Below are 22,557 nucleotides of genomic sequence, written 5' to 3' on the forward strand. Positions count from 1 at the left end.
TTCTGTGCATAGTTACCCACATTATGCAGAGCCACTTTATGCCTCTAGTGATCATGTAGGGCCATCACTCCTCCTTCTATTTCTCTAAGTTCAAATGTTTACCTCTGTAGCGGGCTCATTCAGTTATCATTTATATCAGTTATTGGTTAGAAGCTGATCATTCCAATCACTCCAGTATTAATTTTTTATTGTCCCACATCATGGCCCATTCTTTAAGCGGTGTTTCAGAGCCTACACCATTTCTTCTGCAAAAAAAAAATCAAGCTATACATGCCAACAATCTGTAGTGCATTATCATTTGTAATGTCCTAATTATTTTACATAATCAATAACATCAAGTCGCTTTTCTTGGGGACTCTCTGTTTATTTACATTTTATTCCACACACGTCAGCTTCCATCAAGAGCAAAACCGATTTTCTTGTCCTGCATCTGCTCTCAAGGCAACCTTAATTCTCCATAAATCTATTTGTGTTCACTACATAGTTAGACCCAGTTGGTTATGTTGATATAATCCTAGGGCCAAACACGTCTTGCTCTACAAAACAAGACTTAAATATAACTTGGAATGCTACTCTGATGATGACCATGGTGACTGGAGGTAGTGTTTCATTTCATTGTTGTTATTTTTGCAGCGGTCTCTGTTTATGATGTGATGCATTTGGGCCTAAGCACATTAGCTGCATTATTCATTGGGTACATTTGTCAGAACATGCATGTGTATAAAGAACTAATGATCCATATTAAATTAATGGCGCTATAAAAAAGAAAAATACTCCATACAAGCAGCTGTGTCAGAAACTACAGACTTTGATAAACTATAGAAAGGACCTAATCAGATGAAGCATTGGACTGTTCTGTCTCCAAAATTACATTTCTAGAAATGTACTTGTACACAATGTTGGTTTTATTAAAACAAATTAATTCAGTCATTAAGGAATCATAAGGCAAGTGTCTCATAAGTCAGGACCTCCAGTGTAACAAATTGATTAAATGACTGTGTAATAGTCTCTTTAAACAAATCTAGTGTAACAAGTTAATAGATCTGCTCAATTACCATCCTGGGGTGATGAGGATGTGGGCAACTATCTCATTAAATCTGGGAGATTGTTCTTAGGAGTTTTTTCCACTTTTCTCTCTATTTTTCTGTCTAGGCTGTGTTGTGTTTTGGATTTGAGGTTTATTTTCCAGCCTCTGAAAATTGATTGTTCTAATGGCAATCAAAAATAAAAAACTGAATTTGATGCTGCTGACTTCTCCAGTGGATTTGTCAGCTGCTGTTGCAAACCAGTTTGCTCGTGCGTGCTCTCTTCTCTCTCTCTCTCTCTCTCTCTCTCTCTCTCTCTCTCTCTCATTCTCTCTCTCTCTCTCTCTTCCCCATTCCATCTCAAGCCTAGGCGTCTGCTGAAGGGCTGCAGGGCACCACCCACTGGCCACCACTCTGTCCTCAGTAACTAAAATAGCAAAATCACTCTCAGATCAGGCTAGAGTTTTCCCCGGTTTGACAAAATTTGCAGCAATGCATTCTAACCTGGGAAACTTGGGCGTCCCCGAGTGCCAGTGCCAGGTGAGGGGTGCAGGCAGAGGGCATTTAAGTTTCTTCTGAGTTGGGAGCTAAAATATGTTTTATTTTTAGCTATGGATTGATTTCAATGGGAAGTTTTTACACAGGCTTCCACATATGAGAGGGAAATTTGCCTACACATCCACGGGCCTTCTCAACCTTCCTGCAGAGGCAGGGATGGAAGGGTGATCCCAGAAAGTACTAGAGGTGGGTGGGACTCCCAGTGAGGCAAGTGTGGGATGAGAGATAGCCAAGATGAGGAAGGAGGTGGCGGAGTGGAGTGGAGAGGAGAGAGGGAGGAGCGTTGGGCCATAAACCCTACATCGAAATCTCTCAAGGGATTCTTGCTTTAAGAAAAAGCCGAACACCCTTCTCTGGGGTATGTTGAAATCCTTTTATAGAAAGATGGTAGCCGAATGTGGAGGAGCTCAGGAAGCCTCCCCTCTCCTAACTCCAGAGATGCCAGTCCTGGCTGGTTCTGAGTTTGAGACAGCACAGAGTAACTTCGAGGCTCTACCTTTCCTTGCAGAGTAACTTCCAGGCTCTGCCTTTCCTTAGGTGTTAATGCCCATGACACCCTTTCGCCAAAGGCCTTGGGAGAAAAATCTATTACCCCACTGCCATTTTGTTAAGTGTTTGCTCCTGCGATGTGACCCTGCCACTTTATCTGTTGGTTTTTATTTTCTGAGTGCATGTTGCCCATATGTTACTCTAATAGTTGCTATAATTCTTGAGCAATGGGGCTCGTATTTTACGGGGCTGAATTAAAAAGAATGCACTTTAATAAAAACCTGAGCAATACACTAATGGCCTGACATTGATGTATTTGCATAGAGATGAATTATACGGGCCTGCTTGACACGACTTTTAATAAATGATTGAGGAGGTTATTATAAGGATGCACTTTGGTGTGTGTTAACAGGTTATTTTAGTGCATCTATAGCCAAAACTGGGAGCAATGCAGTCCCGCGTACAGTCGCAAGATACTTTTTTGTCTTATATCTTTTGACATTTATTGGGACCTCTCCGTCCCGATATTACAGTCACAAGCTACATTTTATTAACCGTCGGTAACGTTAACTGTGAATGGAATCGGGAAATGAAAAGAAAAATGAGCCCCCCTCCATATACCTCCAACCATATTAGATCTCAAGGTAGTCAATAATGAGCGTTTGATACCAGGAAGCCTCACTTCGGAAGTCAAAAAGAGCTGGTTACGCTCGCCTAGAACCGGGCAGGGAAGGCCGCCGTTCTCCCCGGGAACCGCCGGGCGAACTGCTGAGGAGGTGCGATGAGAAACCACCAAGTCAGATATCGTCAGCGATGTGGATGACTCAGGAAACTTGTCTGTCTGGGTCTGGGAGTATGAAGATCTATAAGAACCTCTCTGCACACAGAAATCCAAGAGCTCACACGCTACTTAGATGAATTAAGCACCCAAGAGGGTATATTTAAATACCTGCTTGCATGTGCACTCTTTTGTCCTGCTTGAAATTCTTTTCTCCATGTGCATGTACTACCTAGCAAAATACAAACAATACAAAATTTATTTGTAACTGAAGGCGGCTCTGCCTCCCCTCTGTCTACCTTGCGGAGACTATTCAAACTCCCTCGCTTGCGGGGTTTCGGAGCCAGAAGTCTCGAGCCCCGCGCCTCCGCGCCCCCGCGCCGCGCCCTTCCACCTGCACCCGGCAGGCGCGCTGCGGGACAACAGCGCAGATGCAAACAGCTTTCTCGCAAGGAAAAAGGGAATTGAGGAGAAAGTTTCCTCTCTGAGCCGAGGGAAGCGGAAAAAGATCAAAGGTCGGGGGCGGGTAGAGTGGGGGTGGGGGGAAGGGCGGGACGCCCTCGCTGTGTGCGTTTGGGAGGCCTCGCAGTGCCATTCTGCAAGAGTACCTGCTATCTCGAAAATCTTTTGCCACCGCCGACCGCAGCGGGAGGGGGCAAGGGGCTCTCTCTGACTCGGCTCCGGATTTGTGCATCCCCGCAGTGCGGCACCCGCAGTCTTGACTTCCCCAGTCTCTGACTGAACAGATGTTTTTGTCCCTCGCGGAGATTTGTAACTGATGTTGGGAACAGCTAGTGGACGGTGCTAGCAACCTGTATCTGTTCTAGAACATACCTAGTGGGAGCTGCGGGGTAGAGTGGAGAGGTAGGAATGCAGCGGGACTGGGGCAGGGGACAAATCAAGGTGTGTGGGTAAATGTGAACATATGAACACACGTGTGTACGCACGTCTCTAAATGTGTCATTCATAACATTTTAAAAATGGTCAAGTCCGGCCGGGCGCGGTGGCTCACGCCTGTAATCCCAGCACTTTGGGAGGCCGAGGCGGGCGGATCACCTGAGGTCAGGAGTTCGAGACCAGTCTGCCCAAAATGGCGAAACCCCGTCTCTACTAAAAAATACCAAAAAAAAAAAAATTAGCTGGACGTGGTGGCTGGCGCCTGTAACCCCAGCTACTCAGGAGGCTGAGGCAGGAGAATCACTGGAACCCGGGAGGCGGAGGTTGCTGTCAGCCGAGATCGCGCCACTGCACTCCAGCCTGAGCGACAAGAGCGAAACTCCGTCAAAAAAAAAAAAAAAAAGGTCCAGCATAGCTGTGGTTGCCTTTTCGGTTTCAAAGTAATAACCAAGCAAGGAAGAGAGAAGACTGAAAACTACCCCAAACTACCCCGCGGAAACTAGCACCGTGTGCCCGGATGTCTGTGTCCCGGGACCTCGGGGAAGAGGGCCCGCACCGGTCTGCGAATTGCAAGGCCCGGCCTTCCCCAGCGACGCTCTGGTATCCGCTGTCCCCTCCCTGTACCTCCGCGACCCAGGGGACGCCCAGTGCACCAGGCCCTTTCCCGGGGTCAGCGGAGGCGCAGGGCGTTGGCCACATCAGAGGTGCAAATTTACCCCGGGCCCAGGGGAAAATGGCGACAGCGTTCGCAGCTCCACCCGGGGCGCGTGTCAGCGTTGGAGAGCCTGCCCGGCCTGCAGAGGGCGTAACAGGCACCGCTGGGGAGAGCCAAGCACCCCTGCGTCCAGGATCCGTAGCGCCGAGCTGCAGGCCCGACCTGCAGGGGGCGTGCCCGGCATGGGAAGCTCAGGCTACGTCTCCGAAGCTTGCGCTGAAAACACCAGAGGTAGGGAAAACAGGGAGAGCGTACTGTGCTGGGCTCTACCCTGGACACCCCAGTTTCATTCTCTGCGAAGCCACGCGTCTGGCAGGGCTCTCGGGACGGCGATACCCAGGGATGATGGTACCCCTGGTCTCGGCGGGACCTCCCGGGAACTTGTCCTAGGGGAGGGAGCCCAACTGGCCACGTACTGGTAGCAGCTGTGGGTGGAGCGCACAAACTCCGAGGCCCGCGTATGCCCAGCACCCCAGGCTGAGGCTGCAGGGCCCCAGGCCCGGGTCCCAGGTACGGAGCCTGCCCCCAGCACTAGGGAACTGGGCCAGGTATGGTGACCAACGTCCTAAATCCCAAACAGACTTCGTTCGGCCGGGCTCAGTAAAGAATTTGCCGAAAGGTAGAAGCTGGACCAGAGAAGGAAACACAGTGCCGGGCACATCCTAGCTCGCTTGAATTTTCTGGGCTTTGTCATCCCCGAAAGTAGACACAGGATATATTATCAAGAACCTGGCGGCGTGCGGAGACTAGCTCCCTGAGATGCGCCATGGCTGAATTTCAGCTCAGTCCAAACTGTGGGAGAGTCGCAGAGGAGAGAACACACGAGGAAGGGTGTGCAAAGGAAGGGACAGCTGGATAACTGAAGGCAGCGGCCACGGCTGCCTTTTCCTGCCCTGAAGTGGTGGAGCTTCTGGGAAGATCCGGGGCCTGTAGCGCCCTTTCCACAGCGAGTAGGCGCAGCCGCTTTACAGGTTGTGCGATGGATACAGGTATCGCGTGGCAGACGTGGTGCCGTCTGGGCTTAAAGCCATCGATAAGCAAACTACAGAAGCCAGCCAATCCCGAGCGTTCTAATTGCCTTAGTCCTGGGATCACCCACGCAGCAAGTCCAGCCATGAAGCCCGCCCCCACAGACACACGCTTGCCCTCTCGTCTCCCTTGCACCCATTGGACTCGACGCCGCAGCGTGTGCAAAGAGGCCCAGACTGAGCCTCTGTATGGGATTCTCCTGCGGGGTTGGGAGAGACTTATTTCGGAGCAGATGAGAACAACACAGACAAAACCGCATTTTTTGACTCCTCATTTAATCAAGACGAATTCCGATTTGTCTCATTTTGACCTTTGTCTGTGATTGAAAGGGAACATTAACCCCTACAACTTCTGCATGTTTTCTTTCCAGGGCCTTTTTAAACCAGAGTTGTCTCTGGGAGCTCCAGCCTTTAGGTCCTTCAGGTCTCTCCTCACCTAAAGGGAAAGTTCTGGGAGGCCCAGGCCCAGCACAGCCTCTTCAGGCATTCAGAGAGATTCTATAGCTCCTTCCTGTAGGTGGGACCGCAGAGCACATTCCAAACTCTTCCCTTAGGAACCGTGGTCCCAGTCCAGGAAGCCTTTCTCCTCCACATAAGGACCTTCCCCACCCCCCCTCCCCCGGAAAAGCCAAGTTCCTTCATTCTCTGCTCTTATACCGACGCTGCTCTTCACAGAGAGTCTGGTTTGTGCCCGCGATGAGCGAGAAACGCAGGGTATGGGAAACAGTGAGTTTTCTGTCCAGCCGAATAGGAGCAGATAAAATAAGACAGCCCGGAGTTCAGCTGTGTGACTGAGCCGGGAGGACCACCACACGATTCCCCATTCCTATCCAATTCCCAGTCATGGGGTAGAGGACACCAGATTCTGAGAGGCAAAGGACTACACCTAAGGCTTTTTCTAGCCTCTCCTAGACAGCAGAGTGTCTGTTGCTGTAAGTCAGCATTATAGAAAAAGCACCGAAGAAAAGGAATTGAACGATGAGACCATTAAGGTAGAACACATACCCTTTTTAGGGCAGAAGGGCTCCCAAACACCCTGTTCTAGCAATTTGTCAAACTATTACATAATAATGAGATGTAGAAGAGTGCGGTGGCTCACACCTGTCATCCCAGCACTTTGGGAGGCCGAGGCATGCGGATCACCTAAGGTCGGGAGTTCGAGACCAGCCTGACCAACATGGAGAAACCCCATCTCTACTAAAAATACAAAATTAGCCGGGCGTGGTGGCACATGCCTGTAATCCCAGCTACTCGGGAGGCTGAGGCAAGAGAATCGCTTGAACCCGGGAGGCGGAGGTTGCATTGCGCAGGGATTGTGCCATTGCACTCCAGCCTGGGTAAAAAGAGTGAAACTCCATCTCAAAAAAAAAAAAAAAAAAAAGACAAGGAAGAGACTCCTGATGGCCTGAAGATCATTTCTCTCCAGAGTAAAAGAAGGGAGAGGGCTGCATTAAAGGTCTATCATTTTCTTTAAAACCATCAAGAGAATACAAAGTTTCCTATCACTTCTTATGGGGCGGGGGTGTGTGTGTGTGTACCTGAGCATGCACAGTGTCCCCAGGATACAACAGGAAACAAGCTGTGTATGACCTTATGCCCTCAAAGTCTGACTATTCCAGGTTTAAAAGTTTTCCAAGAGGTAGTACTGCTACAGCTCTGTCCAAATTGTCACCCACTGTGTCCTATCAAGTCTCTCTGAGGCACTTTCTTCTCCTGGGCAAAATGACACAGCACTATACTACAGAAGATAGAGAGAGAGAGAGAGAGAGAGAGAGAGAGAGATACTGTTCACTTGGAAGCCGTCATGGCCCTTGCAGGTAGAGCATGGGTCCCTGGCTGACACAGTCACCTTAAGTGTGCTGACAGCAAGGGCTCTTGGAGTCATCCATTTGTCCCTTACTTTCTATCTAATGGAAGTTAATGACAATGTGCTGATTTCATATTTGCCTTTGCAGTCCCTTTTCTCTTTGAATTGTGTTTATCAAGACCTAGACCGGCAGTGGGATTGCTTTTTATATCAGAGGTACTGAAACCCAAGTTTTCAACTGTATTTGCTGTTTGTACTGTTTCCCTGGTCCCCTGGCTTCACTCTGCTTCAGTAGTGTTCTGAGAGGTGTGCAAAAGTGGAGTAGATGGTCAAAGAGGAAGAACCTTCTGCCCATCAACTTCAGTTGGCAAGTAAGGCCCAAACTCACACTGGAAAATCAAGATCTACGGGAGCTTTCCCTCTTAATCAAGAGCTGGTTCCCTGACTCCTAGGGGTCTTGCTCTATTCTTTTGAGGGCTTGCTGCCTCGCTCCCTTTCTTATGCCCCAGGAAATCAACAGCAGCTTCAGCACCTCTCACCCACTCCCCAATCTCCTGCCTTCTTGCAACCTTGACTCTCTCAAAAGAGAGTCATATCCCTAGTTTTCAAAGGAAAGGTAAAAGGGGCAAATTCCAAACGCTCAGTCCTAACTTGAAACTCAGTGAAAAGTGAAAAGAGACTCTTTATGTCTCTTTTCTTTCCCTGAGGTTTTTGTTTGTTTGTATCTGTGTTTTTTATTTGTTTATTGTTTGTTTGTTTTTACATTTCCCATCATCCAAGCAGGCAGAGTAATGTTGGAAGTGTGTCTCTGGCCGCATCTTGTGGGGAGAAGATAAGTAGTACTGGCTTGTGAACCAGATCCAGGTTCTGTCCATGTCTGAGATTTCTTCATGGGAAGCACCAGTTGTGATATATTTAGCCAAACTACACAGCCATATTACAAGATATAATCATCACCTCTTATATTTGTATGTCACTTTATAAAGACTTTTTGCTTTTGGGTTTCACAACAACTTTGTGAAAGTTTGATTGACGTAGTTGTATAGAGGAAGAAATGTCTGGGATCAAGTTACTGGCAAAAAATAGAAACCAGTGCTAGGGCTCAAGTTTTCTCTCCCTAATGAAGTTAACGGTGGTGCTTCCTTTCATACCACATAGTGTCAGTCTGGTGGCATTTTCAAATGATTTTAAGTAATTATGAAAGATGCCTTCTTCAAGAATCTTTACTTTCAATTGACTACTCTTTATCCAGAGAACAAAGATAGGTCTATTAGATAGGGTACTGCTTATCTGTGCTAGGTAACAAATTATCCCAAAATTTAATGGCTTAAAACAATAAACATGATCTGACACAGTTTCTATGGGTCAGGAATCCCGGAGGGTTCAGCTGGGTGATTCTGCCTCAAGGCCTCGCATAAGCCTGCAGATGCCTCAGTTCCTCACCACATGGACCTCTACATAGGGACAACACTGCAGCTGGCTTCCTCCACATCAAGTGATCCAAGAGAAAGAACAAGGAGAGTAATCTACACTGTATTCACTAGAAGGAAGACACTGAATTTAACCCATACCCAAGAACACAGGAATTAGGATCCATCTTTTAAAGGAAGAAATAAAATAGTTTTTTAAAATATTCAAAAACCACTTCAGGTAGTCAGGCTTTAAGGTTTACATAGAAGAAATCCTCCTTTGCTGTCTTAACTTCTCTTTCCACTTTCACTTTTCATAATCTTTCCCTGGTTGCACAAGACAGTAGGGCTAGAGCTAAAGGCAACCTGAGACAGGGCCTTTCTTGATGGTGCTACTGCTGCTGCTGCTGCTGATGATGATGATGATCATGATGATAGTGATGACAACAATGATGGCTACAACTTTCATAGCTTACTATGTGCCAGGTACTGTTCATATGTATTAATTCATTTCATTCTCCCAATAAGTCTATGAAGTAGGTGCAATTGTCATCCCTAATCTACCTGTGGAGCCCTGCTCTCAATCACTATATCATCTCTTGATCATTGTGATCTTGTGGCAAGAATGAAAGATTCCTTATACCCTCTCATTCACTTGAGACCATTTGGTTTTGAGAATAAAAACTGGCAAATCCTTACAGACCACGTAAAGAGTACAGAGAAGGAAGAAAAATCTAGGGTCAAAAAAAAGTTTCCAAAATTCTTTTCAAGAGCTGAACCATAGCATAAAATGCAAGGACCAAGGCTGGCAAATGATAAATAGAGAAATTACTATAAACCATGGACTCCTGTATGGAGCTCAGATTAAAGGCATGAAAATTTGTTGAATGCCTTTGTTTGAAGATGATTAGACCATGTGGTAATAACTAAGTCAATGGATTTTCAGCAATCTTAACTTTCTGTGGTCTATCCAAATAGATTTGTCCCAAACAATTTATTGATGATGGACAGTGTTTTCATAATTAATTCACCCAACGTCCCAAAAATAAAATTATATGTTACAAAGGTAAAAGGAATTTATATACTAGCTTCTTTCCTGAATTTGATATATCTGTCCCTTATAATAAGTAAATACATAGGATAATTATGCCTCATAATTTATTTTGGCTTTCCCGAGGTAGACATAGGCAAAATGTTATACTAGAAGGGTGGTAAGGTCCCTCTGAAAAAATAACATGCACTTATTTAAATTACATAGTAAAAACTCTTTCCTGACAATGGGGAAGCAATCCATTTTCGAACGTATCTTCAACCAAACTAGCCCTTATTCAAAGTATACTAAAATAGAAACTCTGAATGAAGCTTCTACTTCAGAATTCTGGCCACCCACCAGTAGATATCAAACACCATGCAGACATTATGCTCTACTCTTTAAAGTCTTCAAGTATGTTAGTCAATAGAAGTGGCTGCTTTGGAGCATCAGAACAAATGATGCACATCTAAACATTTCATCTTTGGGTGACCAATGTTGGATCAAAGAGAAAGACTAGAGAGTGAATCCCCCAGGGTCTCAGATAAACTTTCAGTTTGTGGCACAACTCTAAGCCAATCTCTGGAACACTGAAGGCTCAATTTCAGGAAAATACCCTATTCCTTAGTCATCCTGCTCAAACCATCATTACTCCCCAGTCAAGCTTTCCATTAATAGGCTGGGAGAGAGGGTTATAGTGCTGTGTTTTCTATAGATATTAAAAGGGGCTACATTAGGGAGAATATATTTCTCCCTAAAACTCACAGTCTAAATGCTATGGAAGAAAAAAGTGCACACTTTCCTGTCAAAAAAAAAGGAATAAAATAATTGTCCTGAATAACTGGCAAAAAAAAAAAAAAAGTCACAAGAGGAGGAAAGAGCACTTTTTGCATGTTACCTATGTGTATGGGAAGAAGGAAGAAATTTAGTGCAGAGAAATTTGTTCGAATTAACATAAAATAGAGTTTACAGAAGAAATCTACCACTTACCTTTGTTGTTACTACAAGATCCTATTGTCAGTGATTAACAAAGGAGCCACTGTGTCTTTAAACTATTAAGTGCTAGGAGTTCCCTAGTGGAATTTCACCTCTCGTGTGTGTGTGTGTGTGTGTGTGTGTGTGTGTGTGTGTGTGTGTGTGTGTGTGTGTGTGTCCCTGCTGATCATCAACTTAAAGGAAAGGGCAGTGTGGGTCTCCCCAAGTTGATGCTGGTATAATAACGTACTCATCTATTAATACACAATATTAGGCTCCAAAAGGTTGCAAATGCACCCCAGTCTCTTTCCAAGAAAAGCTGGCCTGCAGTCCAAACTCCCTACCCACTGAGCAATGAGGAAATTTCTAGAAGAGAATCAGTGATTTTCAGTTCCCCCTCTTCCCGCTGTCTCTGAAACAGGGAAAGGAATAGTGTATTAAACTGCTCACAAGCTTGGAAAGCCGCTCAACACACCACAGCTTCTGGGAAGAAAGGCATGGAGCTTTAAGTTACAGAATCCTGAATGTGAACCAAAGAGAAAATTACTCACCAAGTGGAAGAATTGAGCCTGGACTTTGGGGCCCAGAAAGAGAACTGAGTAGATGCAGCAAATGCTGCTGGGACATCTAAGACACAGGTCCAGGGCCCTTCTCTTCTACTCTATATCTCCCATGCAGCCCCATTGCCTTTTCCTTTTTAGGAAAAGAAACACATACCAACAAAAATGAAAAAGCAGTTTTACCCTTTCTTTCACCACACACACACACACACACACACACACACACCCTTGTTTTTGTCTGTTTTCCACTGTTGGCATTCTGATGCCTGTAAGACTTTTTAAATGCAGTGGTCCATCAAGCCACTTGCTGTGACTTTTTTATTTTTAAAGCATGACCCTGTTAGCTGTAATTGTTGGTTGGCAGCCTTAATCAGACGCTTATGGTTGTTAACGCCAGAAAATTTTTGAACCGAAATGAAAAATGATTCTTACTCTCCATTACTTAATCTGTAGAGTGTCTCCTCAGTTTCCCCACAAGTCAACCCTCGTGAAAATCTGTTCTTGTTGCACATAAATGGAAATAAACCAAACCAACCAAGAACAAGGGAATTAGGGGTAAGATGTCCCCCTTCTCTCTCATTCTCAGTTTTATGGGGCCAGTTGCAACTGGGGGCCAGCTGGAGTGCTGCGAGGAAGTAAATTAACTGGAAACCTCAAGCCACTGCTGCAGTCAAGTAGAAAAAGGAGCAAATGCCAGTGCAGCCTGGCCCCAGAGCCCGACTCTGACTGCCACCCACACACCTCAGAGCACATCAGTACTCAGGCTGGCAAGCTCACACACCCGTCCTTCCTCTACAGATTTGCCTGTGGAGTGGAGTCCAGGCATCAGCTTTCACCCTTCTCAGATGCTCAGAATGGAAAGGTGAAGAGCACAGAGGAACGCTTCCTAAGGGATTTGCGAGAGGTTTCTTCCCACACCTCTAACTTGGAATAAATGCTATCAACCTGTTTACTTTTTGAGAAAAAGCTTCAATCTTAGTTCCAAGTTTTCTGTGACTAGTATTACTATATTACTACTACTGCCACTATTACTGCTATTATTATATTCTGGGAATAACATTCTAATTATATTGTGAGTTTTTGTGTTTTTTTAGGAAGAATAAATAAATAAAAAGTTGCTTGGCTTTTCAAGGCAGAGGAGGGGTGAGTAAAGGCTAAAAGAAATAAGGTAGAAAAAATGTTCTCATTTTCAAAAATTAAATGATAAAGTACAGTTGCAGGACAATAGGTGATGTGTCCTCCCTACCCACCCACCCCTGTCCTTTTATAAAAAGGGAAAGAAATATAGAGGGAGAGAGAAAGGAAAAAAGGAAGAGGAAGGAAGGAAGTCAGGAAGGCAAGAAGGAAGGCAGGAAGGAAGGAAGGAAGGAAGGAGAGGGGGAAGGGAATGGAAGGAAGGAAGGGGGGAGGAAAGAAAAAAGGAAGGAAAACAAAAGAAGAAAGAAAGGAAGGTATTGTTCACAGCTAAAATAGAAATCATCCCAGCACAGCAAACCCTCCTTCAAAATAGCTGCTTCTCTGAAGGACACATACCTTAGTCATGCTAAGACGACGGAAATTCAGAAGAGTTTGAAACTCCCTGAGAACTTCACAAACTAGAAAAAAACAAAAAAAAAGAGGACAGATTTTCAGCCTTTCTGTTAAATCATGCCATTAGCATTGCATTCTACAATAATTTCTCTTTAGGCAATTTCATTTTGTGGAATTTGTGAAAATTTTAGTTTTCAACTATTTTTTACTTTCAAGGGAACAGAACAGATCTATACGTTCTTTAGCCTGAAGAATCTACTGAACTCTATTGACTTTTTTTCTCTTTGAACACAAGCTCATTAACCCGAAACACTAAGGAGGTAATGATATTTCACTGAGCCTGAAACCGAGTGTCTAAAAACAAAAAGATCCCAAAACAGTGATACAGCCCTGGACTTCCCAATTTTTTTTTTTTTCTTCAGATTCGGCAGCTGGAGAAGCTATGACATTGCTTTCTTAACCCTAAAATATTTTTACACCAGTTGAAGGAAGCTTTCTTTAAATTCATCTTTCAACAGTAATGTTTAGTAAAATCAAGGCTTCTGTCTTTCCACAATTTCTGCAGTCTTACAGCTACAGGGGGAGAAATATTAGCATCAAACAGCAGTGCTACTCAACCAGCGAGCTCCGCTGCCTCCTCTACGCTAATCGAATAGGGGCTGACTGAGGAGCTATCTTGGATATATGGAAATGAGCTCTTCCCAACTGCCCCCCAACCCCAGGGACTTCCTGGAAAAGGAAAAAGCGATCAGGAAGAAATTAGACAACACAGACATCAGAAGCAGCTAGCTAGCTAGACTAGTCTCTCCAAGAATCACCATGAGTGGGGCTGCATTTATTTTATTTTCCTATCCAGGAAAATGAGAAATGTGACATCACTCATCCAAAGAAAAAAAAAATTAAGTAACAGCTATTTCACCCAAGAAACCGATATACCATTTTTTTTGTGTGTGGTCTTGACTTTTATTATTTGAGATCTCTGATGAGATCAGATGATCTGTACCCTTTCATTCAAGGCAACAGACGTCTTCAAACTGTTTTTTTAATTTGATTTATCCTTTGAAACAGAAAGTGCATTACATTTAACTGGTCTTGCAAAGGGGGTTTTCTTCTCTTTACAAACCGAATTCCTTATATAAATTAATAAAGGTTAAAGATGCTAATATATCACCATTATTAGCTGTAAAAAGAAAACAATTTACATATTCTATAGTATTCTTATGATACAAAACACTTCAAATTCAATTACAGCAACTAAATGAATTTTTATGTTTCAGACCCAGAGCGGTTGTAACAATTCCCACCACCTACTTTAACACGCATTTTTATCAGAAAGGAGTTAAATACAAGCTATTGTAGCCCCTCCCTCCCCAATATTTTCTTTAAATCACTAATAAATAGCAACAAACGACTGTGCAATTTCAGAGAGGAACAGGGAGGCAGGTGAGAGGCCCTCCCTGGTTCCCACGTCTTCCACTTCAAGTCCGGGGGGTGGGAGCGCAGTGCAGATCTAGGGGGTGGGCAGGGCAGGGCAGGGCGAGAAGAGGTGAAGGGCAAAGGTGAGATTCTGCAAATCCAAACGGGAAAGAGGAAAGAGAGGAGGGGACGGAGAAGGTGAGGACATTCTATTCTACGCTTCTCAAATTAAGTTCAAAATAAAAGGGAAGGTGTGGCTTGAGTCGCTCTTCAAAGGGGAGGAGGAGAAGGAAGAAGGTCCATCTTTTTATACGAAATTCAAAAAAGCATTTTACATTTTAAATATTCACAATAAAGTAACTTCTAGTCAGTGTAACTCACGATTTATTTACAAAGAGCCTTCAACAGGTTACTTTAGTTGCACAGCAGTGTGGGGGGGGGGGGGGAAACGTCCCTCTTCCCATCGGCGGCAGCGCCCGCCCGCTTCGCTCCGAGGTCCCCCACGCGGTGGGCGTGAACCCTTCCACAGCACCTCTCGGCGCCCCCTACCCCGCCGCCCGCGGGGGCAAAATCTGGGGGCGAGGGGGACCCGGGCGCTGAGGCCGCTGCCCGCCGATGGGGACGCGGCTGGGACCGTGGCCCGGCTGCGGTTTCAGTAGCGACATTTACGCAGTGCATTTGGTGGTCTTTCTTGCCTTATCAACCCCGGAGTCTCTCTCCCCTACATCCCCTCCCACAACTTCAAGGTTAAAAAAATAGATATGTACATCTCAAAAATAGCAAAGGGTCCCCGCAGGCAGGGCCGGGTCCTCCGGGCCCCGAGGAGCGGGCAGGCGCGGCGTGTACGCGGTCCCCGCGCTCCTCGCGGCCCCAGAGGTGGAGGCCGGAGCCGGGAAGGTGCGGCGGGCGGCGGCGTTCAGGATGAGCTCTCCGGCTCGGACGCGTGCAGTAGGAGGCCGCCGCCGCCGCCGCTGCTGGACTTGTGCTTCTTCAGCAGCTGCGTGATTTTCTCGTCGTCCGAGTTGGGATCCAGAGGCTTATTGTAGTCGTCGTCCTCTTCCTCGTTCTCCGAGGCCCCCTTGAGGCGCTCGGTCTCCGAGTCCTGCTTCTTCTTGGCCGTGGCCATCTCGGCAGCGTGCTTCTTCCTCCACTTGGTCCGGCGGTTCTGGAACCAGACCTGAGGGCGGAGAAAAGGGAGGAGAGGGGAGGCAAGGGCGAGGAATTAAACGAGCAGATCCAGGCCGTGCTACCACTCCCGCATCTCGATGGCCCTCCCGCGGCCCCCGAAGGCCTGCTGCCCTCCCTCGCAGCCCTCCCTTTTCTCGGCCGTCAAAGTCAGTCTCCGTCGCCCCAAGTTCCCCCTGAGTAACTGGCACCAACAAACTGACTGCCGTTGCCATAGCGATGGTAACACAAGAGTATTGAGGTTGTCAGTGAGCGAGTTCTCAAAAGTAAAAACAAGACTCGGAAACTTAAAAATGAGTGTCCCTAAAAGTGAGTTCACTTTCCCGCCTTCCAGTTTGAAGTTGAAAACTTTCCCCCTTCATGAAGTTGCCCCACAGTGGCTGTGATTTTATTCCTTATTTACTTTCTTAAATTAAGAAATTTCAAACAACCTGACACGTACTTGCTTTTCGGTATAGATTGTGGGGGGAAAGCACAGCATTTGCCCCAATTACTTCTGTTCTCCTTTTCACTTTTAAACATTTGTTTGTTTCGCTTATCTCAGATCTGAATGTGTACAAACATGGTAGATAAAAAATATCCTCCCAGTTTTTACTTGCAATGTATGGTGCACTTTAAAAAAAAAAAAAAAAGATCTGTTAAAATACAAACTTCAAATCGCCTTTAATGTTCTTCATAAACCCAAAGTAAAGTGAAGGCTAGAATTACCATTGGTTATTTTTAAAACGTGAAAAATTGTCAATTACATTATTTTCCACAATTGGCATGTCTATTCTTTCAAATGTTATTTTAACTGTGTTCCTGCTCAAGACATTTAATACAAATATTTTTAAGCTTATTCATGATGTTTGACACGTATTTTACCTAAAGCATCAGCAAGAAGCAACCTATTTCCCAAAGATATTGAATTATCCTCCCTTTATTCTTGTCCTCCATTATGTATTTTATCTAGAGAATCAGAATTGTTAAGAAAGTGATGTTTATTTTCTTTATACAGCTATAATAATTCACTTCTAGCCATAAAGACATATTTACGGTGAAAAATGAAGACCTCCAGATTATCGCAGTAGGCTCTGTACCAACCTACTGCAAAAAATAATTTTAACTGTGATGGTATCCTAATGGCCACATACAAAATCACTCCTGAAATGTATTTTATGATGGCTGTCCAGGGGGAAATACACTAGCCAGCAGACATGGCTAATGTTATTCCTACTTAATTTAAGGAGCAACAATAGAACTAATGAAAACAGACTTACACCCCAAAGAAACAAACATAACAAACTGAAAAAGAAGGACAAAAGAGACTATTGGAAATATAAGAAACCATTAGATTGAATTTACCCAGCTTGTTTAATCCCTTTATTTTTTAGGAAAAAATTTCTGAAATTTGTTTCCTTGGAAATATACTATACAACTCAATTATAAGGAAAGTGATGTTTTAATTATAAATTGTTGTCATGAATAGTACAAATCCTAAATCTGTTAATAAACTTATTTTAAACCAAATTCAAGCCTATAATTCAGTAATAATCTTGTCAATTCATTTGTAAAATTACTATTCCAAAGCGATTGCCTTAAGCTAAGCTAAAAAACAGGTTCATCTATGGCAAGTGGTTAGATCCTGTGGATTTATTTATTTTTACTTGCAAATTAATACAGTAGCCCTGTAATACTGATCTACATTAGGAAATTATATAACTAGTGGAGCCTGAATTGACAAACAAAAACTTGGATATAGCTACAGATAGGATATGTAGAAGCTGTCTAACTGGCCTGATCTATTCTCTGGGCTGATATTTCAGTAATGCTTTTATTCTCTAATAATGGTGAGTCCCCCAGCACATGCTGCTATCTAGATTAACCTAATTTCAAAGGCGGGGACTTGATTCCTTTTGTTCATCAAGAGTTTGCCCGCCTGCAAGACCCCAGCGCCTTTGTAGTCCCCCACCCTCCTTCACTGCTCTCAACTTCTCCCCAGGCTCCTTGGATTCGCACCTCCCAGGCGACTGTTTGTTAGTTTGGGGTGTGTGTGTGTGTGTGTGTGCCCATGTGTGCACGCGCGCGCGACAGGGGCGGTACCTATCCCTCCAGGTGTGCAAGGTCCACTCACCTTGACCTGACTCTCTGTCATCCCCAACGAATAGGCCAAACGAGCCCTCTCGGGCCCCGCCAAGTATTTTGTTTGTTCGAAAGTCTTCTCCAGGGCGAAGATCTGCTGTCCGGAAAAAGTGGGTCTCGTGTGTTTTCTCTTCCCGTCTTTGTCCAACAAAATGGATCCTTGATCTGTGAGAACCAATAAACAACGAGAGAGGGGGAAAAACAATCGGTTACAAGCGGCTGCACTAGGGGAAAAAAACGAACTCGAAAAACAATGTTTTGTGGGGAAAGAAAGCTCAGTCTGTGACGGACACCAGAAGTGTAGTGGCGCTTCCAGACTAACGGCGCGTCTCCCTTTGCCTTTTTACATTCACCTGTTTTTTAAAAGCCGCGTGTTTGGCGCAGCAGTAAATACCTTCTGCTCAACAACCGACGTCAAACAGCTAGGGAGCCTATTGCTAAAGTTTGCCAGAGCCTAATCGCAAGGCCCCATTAAATTAACGAGTGCCGGAAAAAGGCCACTCTCGCCTCCTAATCCAGTCGGTGCTCGTTCGGCCCCGGAGCCTTAAGTGAGAATAACTAGATTTTTTTTTTTCCTTCAACGCTTCCCTAACCTGTGTCCAGGCAACAAAGGGGTCCTTGTTTTTGCACACAAGAGAGCTAAATCGCCCCCAAGTCTAACGTCGCTGCAGCCGAGGGGGAGAGGGGAAGGGGGAGGGGGCACAGCCTTTGTTGGCGGCCCCTAATACGGCCATCAAAATCGATACAATAGCGTCTCCCTGGCACCCCCACAAGGCCCGGCTGCCACAGTCCCCGGGCTTCCCAAGAGAACCTCCACTTGGCTTTCGCAACTTCCCGCAGTTACTGCCGTTCAGCCGCACTAAGGAGGTCCGGAGACTTGGAAGAAACTTCGGAGACTCGCTGAAAGGCGAAGAACCGAGCGAGAAAAGGACCCCAGGCTGGGCCCTGAAGTCCACCTGGAAGGCTGGGAGCCTTCGCGGCGCTGCGGCCTACTACCCCGAAGACTAGCATGATCTTGGGGCAACTCAGTTTGCCTCAAGCAAGGTCTTTGCGGGATGGTACATTTTCCCCAGGCCGTGTCCCTTCATCTCACTCTTCTCCTGGCTCGCTCTTGTGATAGGGTGTTGAGCTCCACGATGTCCCCAAATGTGCCCGGACGCAACGTGTGCCAGCCCCCAGAGTGGAGGCAGGTGGGAAAGCGCGGGCCCAGCGCTGGTGAGCGGCTGGAAGCGCTCGCCCTGCCCCGGGGACGCTGGCCTGTCTTCAGTGGGCTCACCCAGGCCGAGTGTACTCGGGCGGCGAGGGCGAAGAGGTGAGGTGGGGACACCCCAGGCGGAGACGTGCATGCAAATACACTCACTTCCCGGGCGGTGGAGGGCTCACCGCTGCCGGGCCTCACTGCTTCGAAGAGAGGCAGCGGGTTAGGCTGGAGAAGGCGGAATGGGGCGCTGGACGACATGGAGGAGCCGGGAAAGCAGGGATGCAGTGGCCTCTCCTCCCCTCTCCTCCCCATCTTTCTAACCCAGGCCAGGCCTGCGGTCCTGGCCAGGCCGTTTCAGGAACAGCCAGGGCCTCGGACGAGACACACGTCCCTCACCGCGTTGTGGTCCACACGAACACACACACACCGGCTCAGCCCAGGCGTACTCAAGACTTAGAGAGAGGGAGGCGCTTGGATACAGCCACGCGAGCTCAGAAAAGCGAGAATCCCTTTCTGGAAGCCCTGGCCCAACCTAACTGGTGTGATTCCGGCGCTGTCAAACTACTGGGGCGGGCCACAGGATGGACCGAGCGGCATGCACACCAGGGGCCGCGACCCGGGAGTGGGCAGAACAGGCATGGCAGGCAGGCATCGGGGTGCGGGTGGTAGTACTCACGAGGGGTACAAGCCAGGCGTGCGTCCCTCCAGGGCGGGCTCTGCATCACTCCGGGCCAGAAGATGGGCGTCCGGCCGGGCAGCTCAGCCAGCGGCTTGGGGTACCGGCCCACGGCGGCCACGGCCGCGGCGCTGGGGCTGAAGTAGAGCCCGGGCGGCGGCGGCGGCGGGCTCAGGCTGCTAAAGCGTGGCAGTCCGGCCAGCAGCCCCGCCGGGGATGAGGCGGCGGCGGCGGCCGCGGCAGCAGCCGCGGCGGCGGCAGAGGCGGAGGAGGCAGAGGTGGACGAGGAAGAGGAGGAGGAGGAACCGGAGGGCGAGGCGGAGGGCAGGGCGGCCCCCGAGGCCACAGGCATGGAGGGCCGGCTCAGGATATCGTTGATGCCGTGTGGGGTGGCGGCCGAGAGCTGCTGCGGGGGGCTGCCGAGGGATGAGAGCCCCCCCGTGGCCGGGGGCTTCAGGCCGCCTGGGTTGTGGGTGCCCAGAGGCGGGGAGGGCGACGAGGAGGACGACGACGAGGACGAGGAGGGGGGGCCGGCAGGCAGCGGGGGATACGCGGCAGGGTACAGCGGGGTCTTCATCTCGGCCATGCTGTGCAGGGCGGCCAGGGGAGGGCTGCTGAGCAGGAATGCGCTCTGCCGGGTGCCCTCCATTGCCCCCACCGCTAACATCCCACGGCCACGCCGGAGACCGTAGCCTTGCAGCGAGGGCGCTGCCTGGTGCCCCCCGCGGGGCTCAGAGGAGCCGGAAGCGCCGAGGGCGCGAGCGGAGAGGCACTCGGCGCGCCCGGAGGCGAGCTGCCAACTGGACCAAAAATGCCGCCGCCGGGAGTTGCTCGCCTAGCTGCGCAGCAGAGATGTCCAAACCCTCCACGCGGGAGGCGGCAGCTCGCCGAGAAAAGCAGGCGTCCCGGCGGGCTAGGCAGTCCTTTCGTTCCGCGAGTCCTAGATTCGATCCCTGGCTCTTCTCTCTTCCTCACTTTTCCTAGCTGTTCAAAGTGCGCTACTTCTCATCTTCTGCCCCCGGGAAATAAGCAAAACAAAACCCAGGCTGGCTCCGGAGAGTTTGTAGCAAAGTTAGTTGCCGAATCTCCACTTTGAAGTTGGAGGGTGGGGGTGGCTTGCTTTCTTTGGGGAGGTTCAAAGGACGCCTTGTGCAGCCCGTGGCGCTCCTCTGATCTTACTGGGATGCTCTGCTCTTTCGGTCACGCAGCTGATTCGCATTCGACGCTCACTGTGCCCGGGGAGAAAGCGCATCCAGCCCGCGGGAGATCTAGACTCTGTGCGGGCTTCCTCCGCCCGCGCTGCCCCGGGCTGCTGCGCCAGAAAGGGCAGTGCCACGGATCCCCGCGGCTCCCAGATCCTCACCTCCACCCGCCTTGCCCTCTGGGCCACGGGGCACTGGAGTTGCAATATTGAAAAGAAAAAGGGGGAGGAAAAAGCACAGAAAAACAAAAGACTAAGTGTGAAAAGTCTGACGGCTGGGTTTCGGCGCCGCTCGTCAGTCCACTTCTGCAAACGGGCCTGGCGACCCCCGCCCCACCCCCGCTCCCTCTCTCCCTCTCACTCTCAGCCTTTGACTCTCCTATCTGGCATTTTCTTCGCGGCTTCCCAGGCTTCGGTCTTCTAAGTCCTGTCCTCTGGCCAAACTGACCCTCTCCGCGGCTCCTCCGCTCTTTCTCTCCTTTCCTCTCTCCCTCCGGGCCTGACAGTTCGGATGAAGCTCTCAAAGGTAATAAAACATTTGCATCACTCCCTACCCCTCTTTAGCTGGGGGACGAAAGGGAGGGGGAAGTGGGGGACCAAAATGAGAACTTTGAGGGACGTCACTCCGAGGCTGCCGGGGCCGGCGAGCCGGGCGCAGGCCGGGGGCGTAACCACCGTGTCCAATAGCTCGCCGCCTCGATCCTTGCGTCGCCCCTGGGGCTCGCCCACTCGGGGGCGCCGCACCCTCTGATTGGCTGAGGCGGGCCAGGCGTAAGGCCGCGCCCGCCTAGTCCCCTCCCGCTCCCTACTTCTTTCTCCTGTGGGCGGGGCCAGGAGGGGCGGGAGCTGGTGAGTGGTGCGGTTCCGCGCTGGGGCCAGTGGCCGCCTCAATTAATTGTGCTAAATAAAATGAGAAAGGGGAGGGGGAAGCAGAGAAGAAGAGGGTATTACTTTTTAAAGAGAGGAATAATGAAAACTCAGACCTTTTATGGAAAAGCAGTTCATTTTCTTCCCTTGCTTCCCCACTAGCCCGCTCGCGTCATCCTATCCCCTTCCCCCACCAGCTCTGGAGGGCGCCTCACCTCGAACCGAGTCTGGTCCCTTGTAAAATGGAGCTAATGGAGCAGGCAGCCGGCGCAGCCCTGGCCTGGCTCCTTCTTTTGAAGGGATTAATTAAAGGCCATCTGGGCTCTCCCAGAATTGTGTAAATTAATTTGTTGCTCCTTAAGCCTTATAGATGTCCTTAATCCCCTTGTAGGCCAAAGGATCGTCCTCTTCCATCTTTCCACCTCCTGCTTTCCTTTTCTGTTCTTTCTCCTCCACTTTATTTTTTTTTCATTCCCGAGTTCCCCCCCCCCCCGCCCGTCGCTTCCCACCGCGTTCATTATCATTTATGGGTTACTCAATTCGCTGAAAACTGAATCCGTTTAATAGGAATATTTATCTGTCAGATGATGTTTATACCTGAGAACAGTGAGGGAGTTTTTTCCCTTAACTTTTGTCCCTTTGATTATTGTTGTTATTTCTTTTGGGTTTACATGGGGGTAGAATCATCAAAATTCAGGCGGAAACTTTAGATACAGAAGTATCTAGGTACACCCTGGGAACTGTAAGCTTTTGAAAACCCTCTCCAAAACTCTGGCGCCTACTCTCAATTCTAGAGTTGCTACGGGAGATGGAGATGTACCAGCTCCTGGACAGTGGTGGTGGGATGTCTATCTAGAGTTTAGGAGTTGAAGGGTGGCTTCCTTTACTCTCTAAATCTCTTCCATCTCTGGCTGATCTTTACGTTCCCGACAGGGTTGAACGGCGGGCTGGAGAAGGAAAACCCTTTGACAATTTTGAGAATTCAGCATGTTAAAGTAACACACCATTGGAAGGTGGTCGCTACAGCAAATTTGGATGAGATCATTAATTACAATTTTAATGCGCAGAAAACAGAAATAAACGCAATAA

At 48.0% G+C, this 22,557-nt stretch overlaps 1 protein-coding gene and 1 long non-coding RNA gene across 2 annotated transcripts; both read right to left on the minus strand.

The window, feature by feature from the left end:
• Window positions 1-1,146: 1,146 nt before the first annotated feature.
• LOC134758255 (uncharacterized) lies at window positions 1,147-4,655 on the minus strand. The gene is made up of 3 exons (XR_010133237.1): window positions 3,459-4,655; window positions 3,022-3,082; window positions 1,147-2,919 (listed from the first exon to the last, which is right to left on the minus strand). It is a non-coding gene; the product is annotated as an uncharacterized lncRNA (long non-coding RNA).
• A 9,102-nt stretch (window positions 4,656-13,757) lies between these two features.
• On the minus strand, window positions 13,758-21,262 carry NKX6-1 (NK6 homeobox 1). Its single transcript, XM_031010379.3, has 3 exons — window positions 19,401-21,262; window positions 17,516-17,688; window positions 13,758-15,394 (listed from the first exon to the last, which is right to left on the minus strand). The coding sequence occupies exons 1-3, from the start codon at window positions 20,065-20,067 to the stop codon at window positions 15,134-15,136; spliced, it is 1,101 nt and encodes a 366-aa protein (XP_030866239.1). The 5' UTR covers window positions 20,068-21,262; the 3' UTR covers window positions 13,758-15,133.
• Window positions 21,263-22,557: the final 1,295 nt, after the last annotated feature.

The sequence above is a fragment of the Gorilla gorilla genome, chromosome 3, assembly GCF_029281585.2.
Source record: "Gorilla gorilla gorilla isolate KB3781 chromosome 3, NHGRI_mGorGor1-v2.1_pri, whole genome shotgun sequence".
NCBI lineage: Eukaryota > Metazoa > Chordata > Mammalia > Primates > Hominidae > Gorilla > Gorilla gorilla.

What these genes read in the sequence shown, in the direction of transcription:
- NKX6-1 (XM_031010379.3), bottom strand. Translation starts at nt 20,067, where the DNA reads ATGTTAGCGGTGGGGGCAATGGAGGGCACCCGGCAGAGCGCATTCCTG. An exon ending in ACGCCTGGCTTGTACCCCTC is followed by an intron (nt 17,689 to 19,400) that starts GTGAGTACTACC and finishes TGGTTCTCACAG; the next exon opens with ATCAAGGATCCATTTTGTTG. An exon ending in TGACAGAGAGTCAGGTCAAG is followed by an intron (nt 15,395 to 17,515) that starts GTGAGTGGACCT and finishes CTCCGCCCTCAG; the next exon opens with GTCTGGTTCCAGAACCGCCG.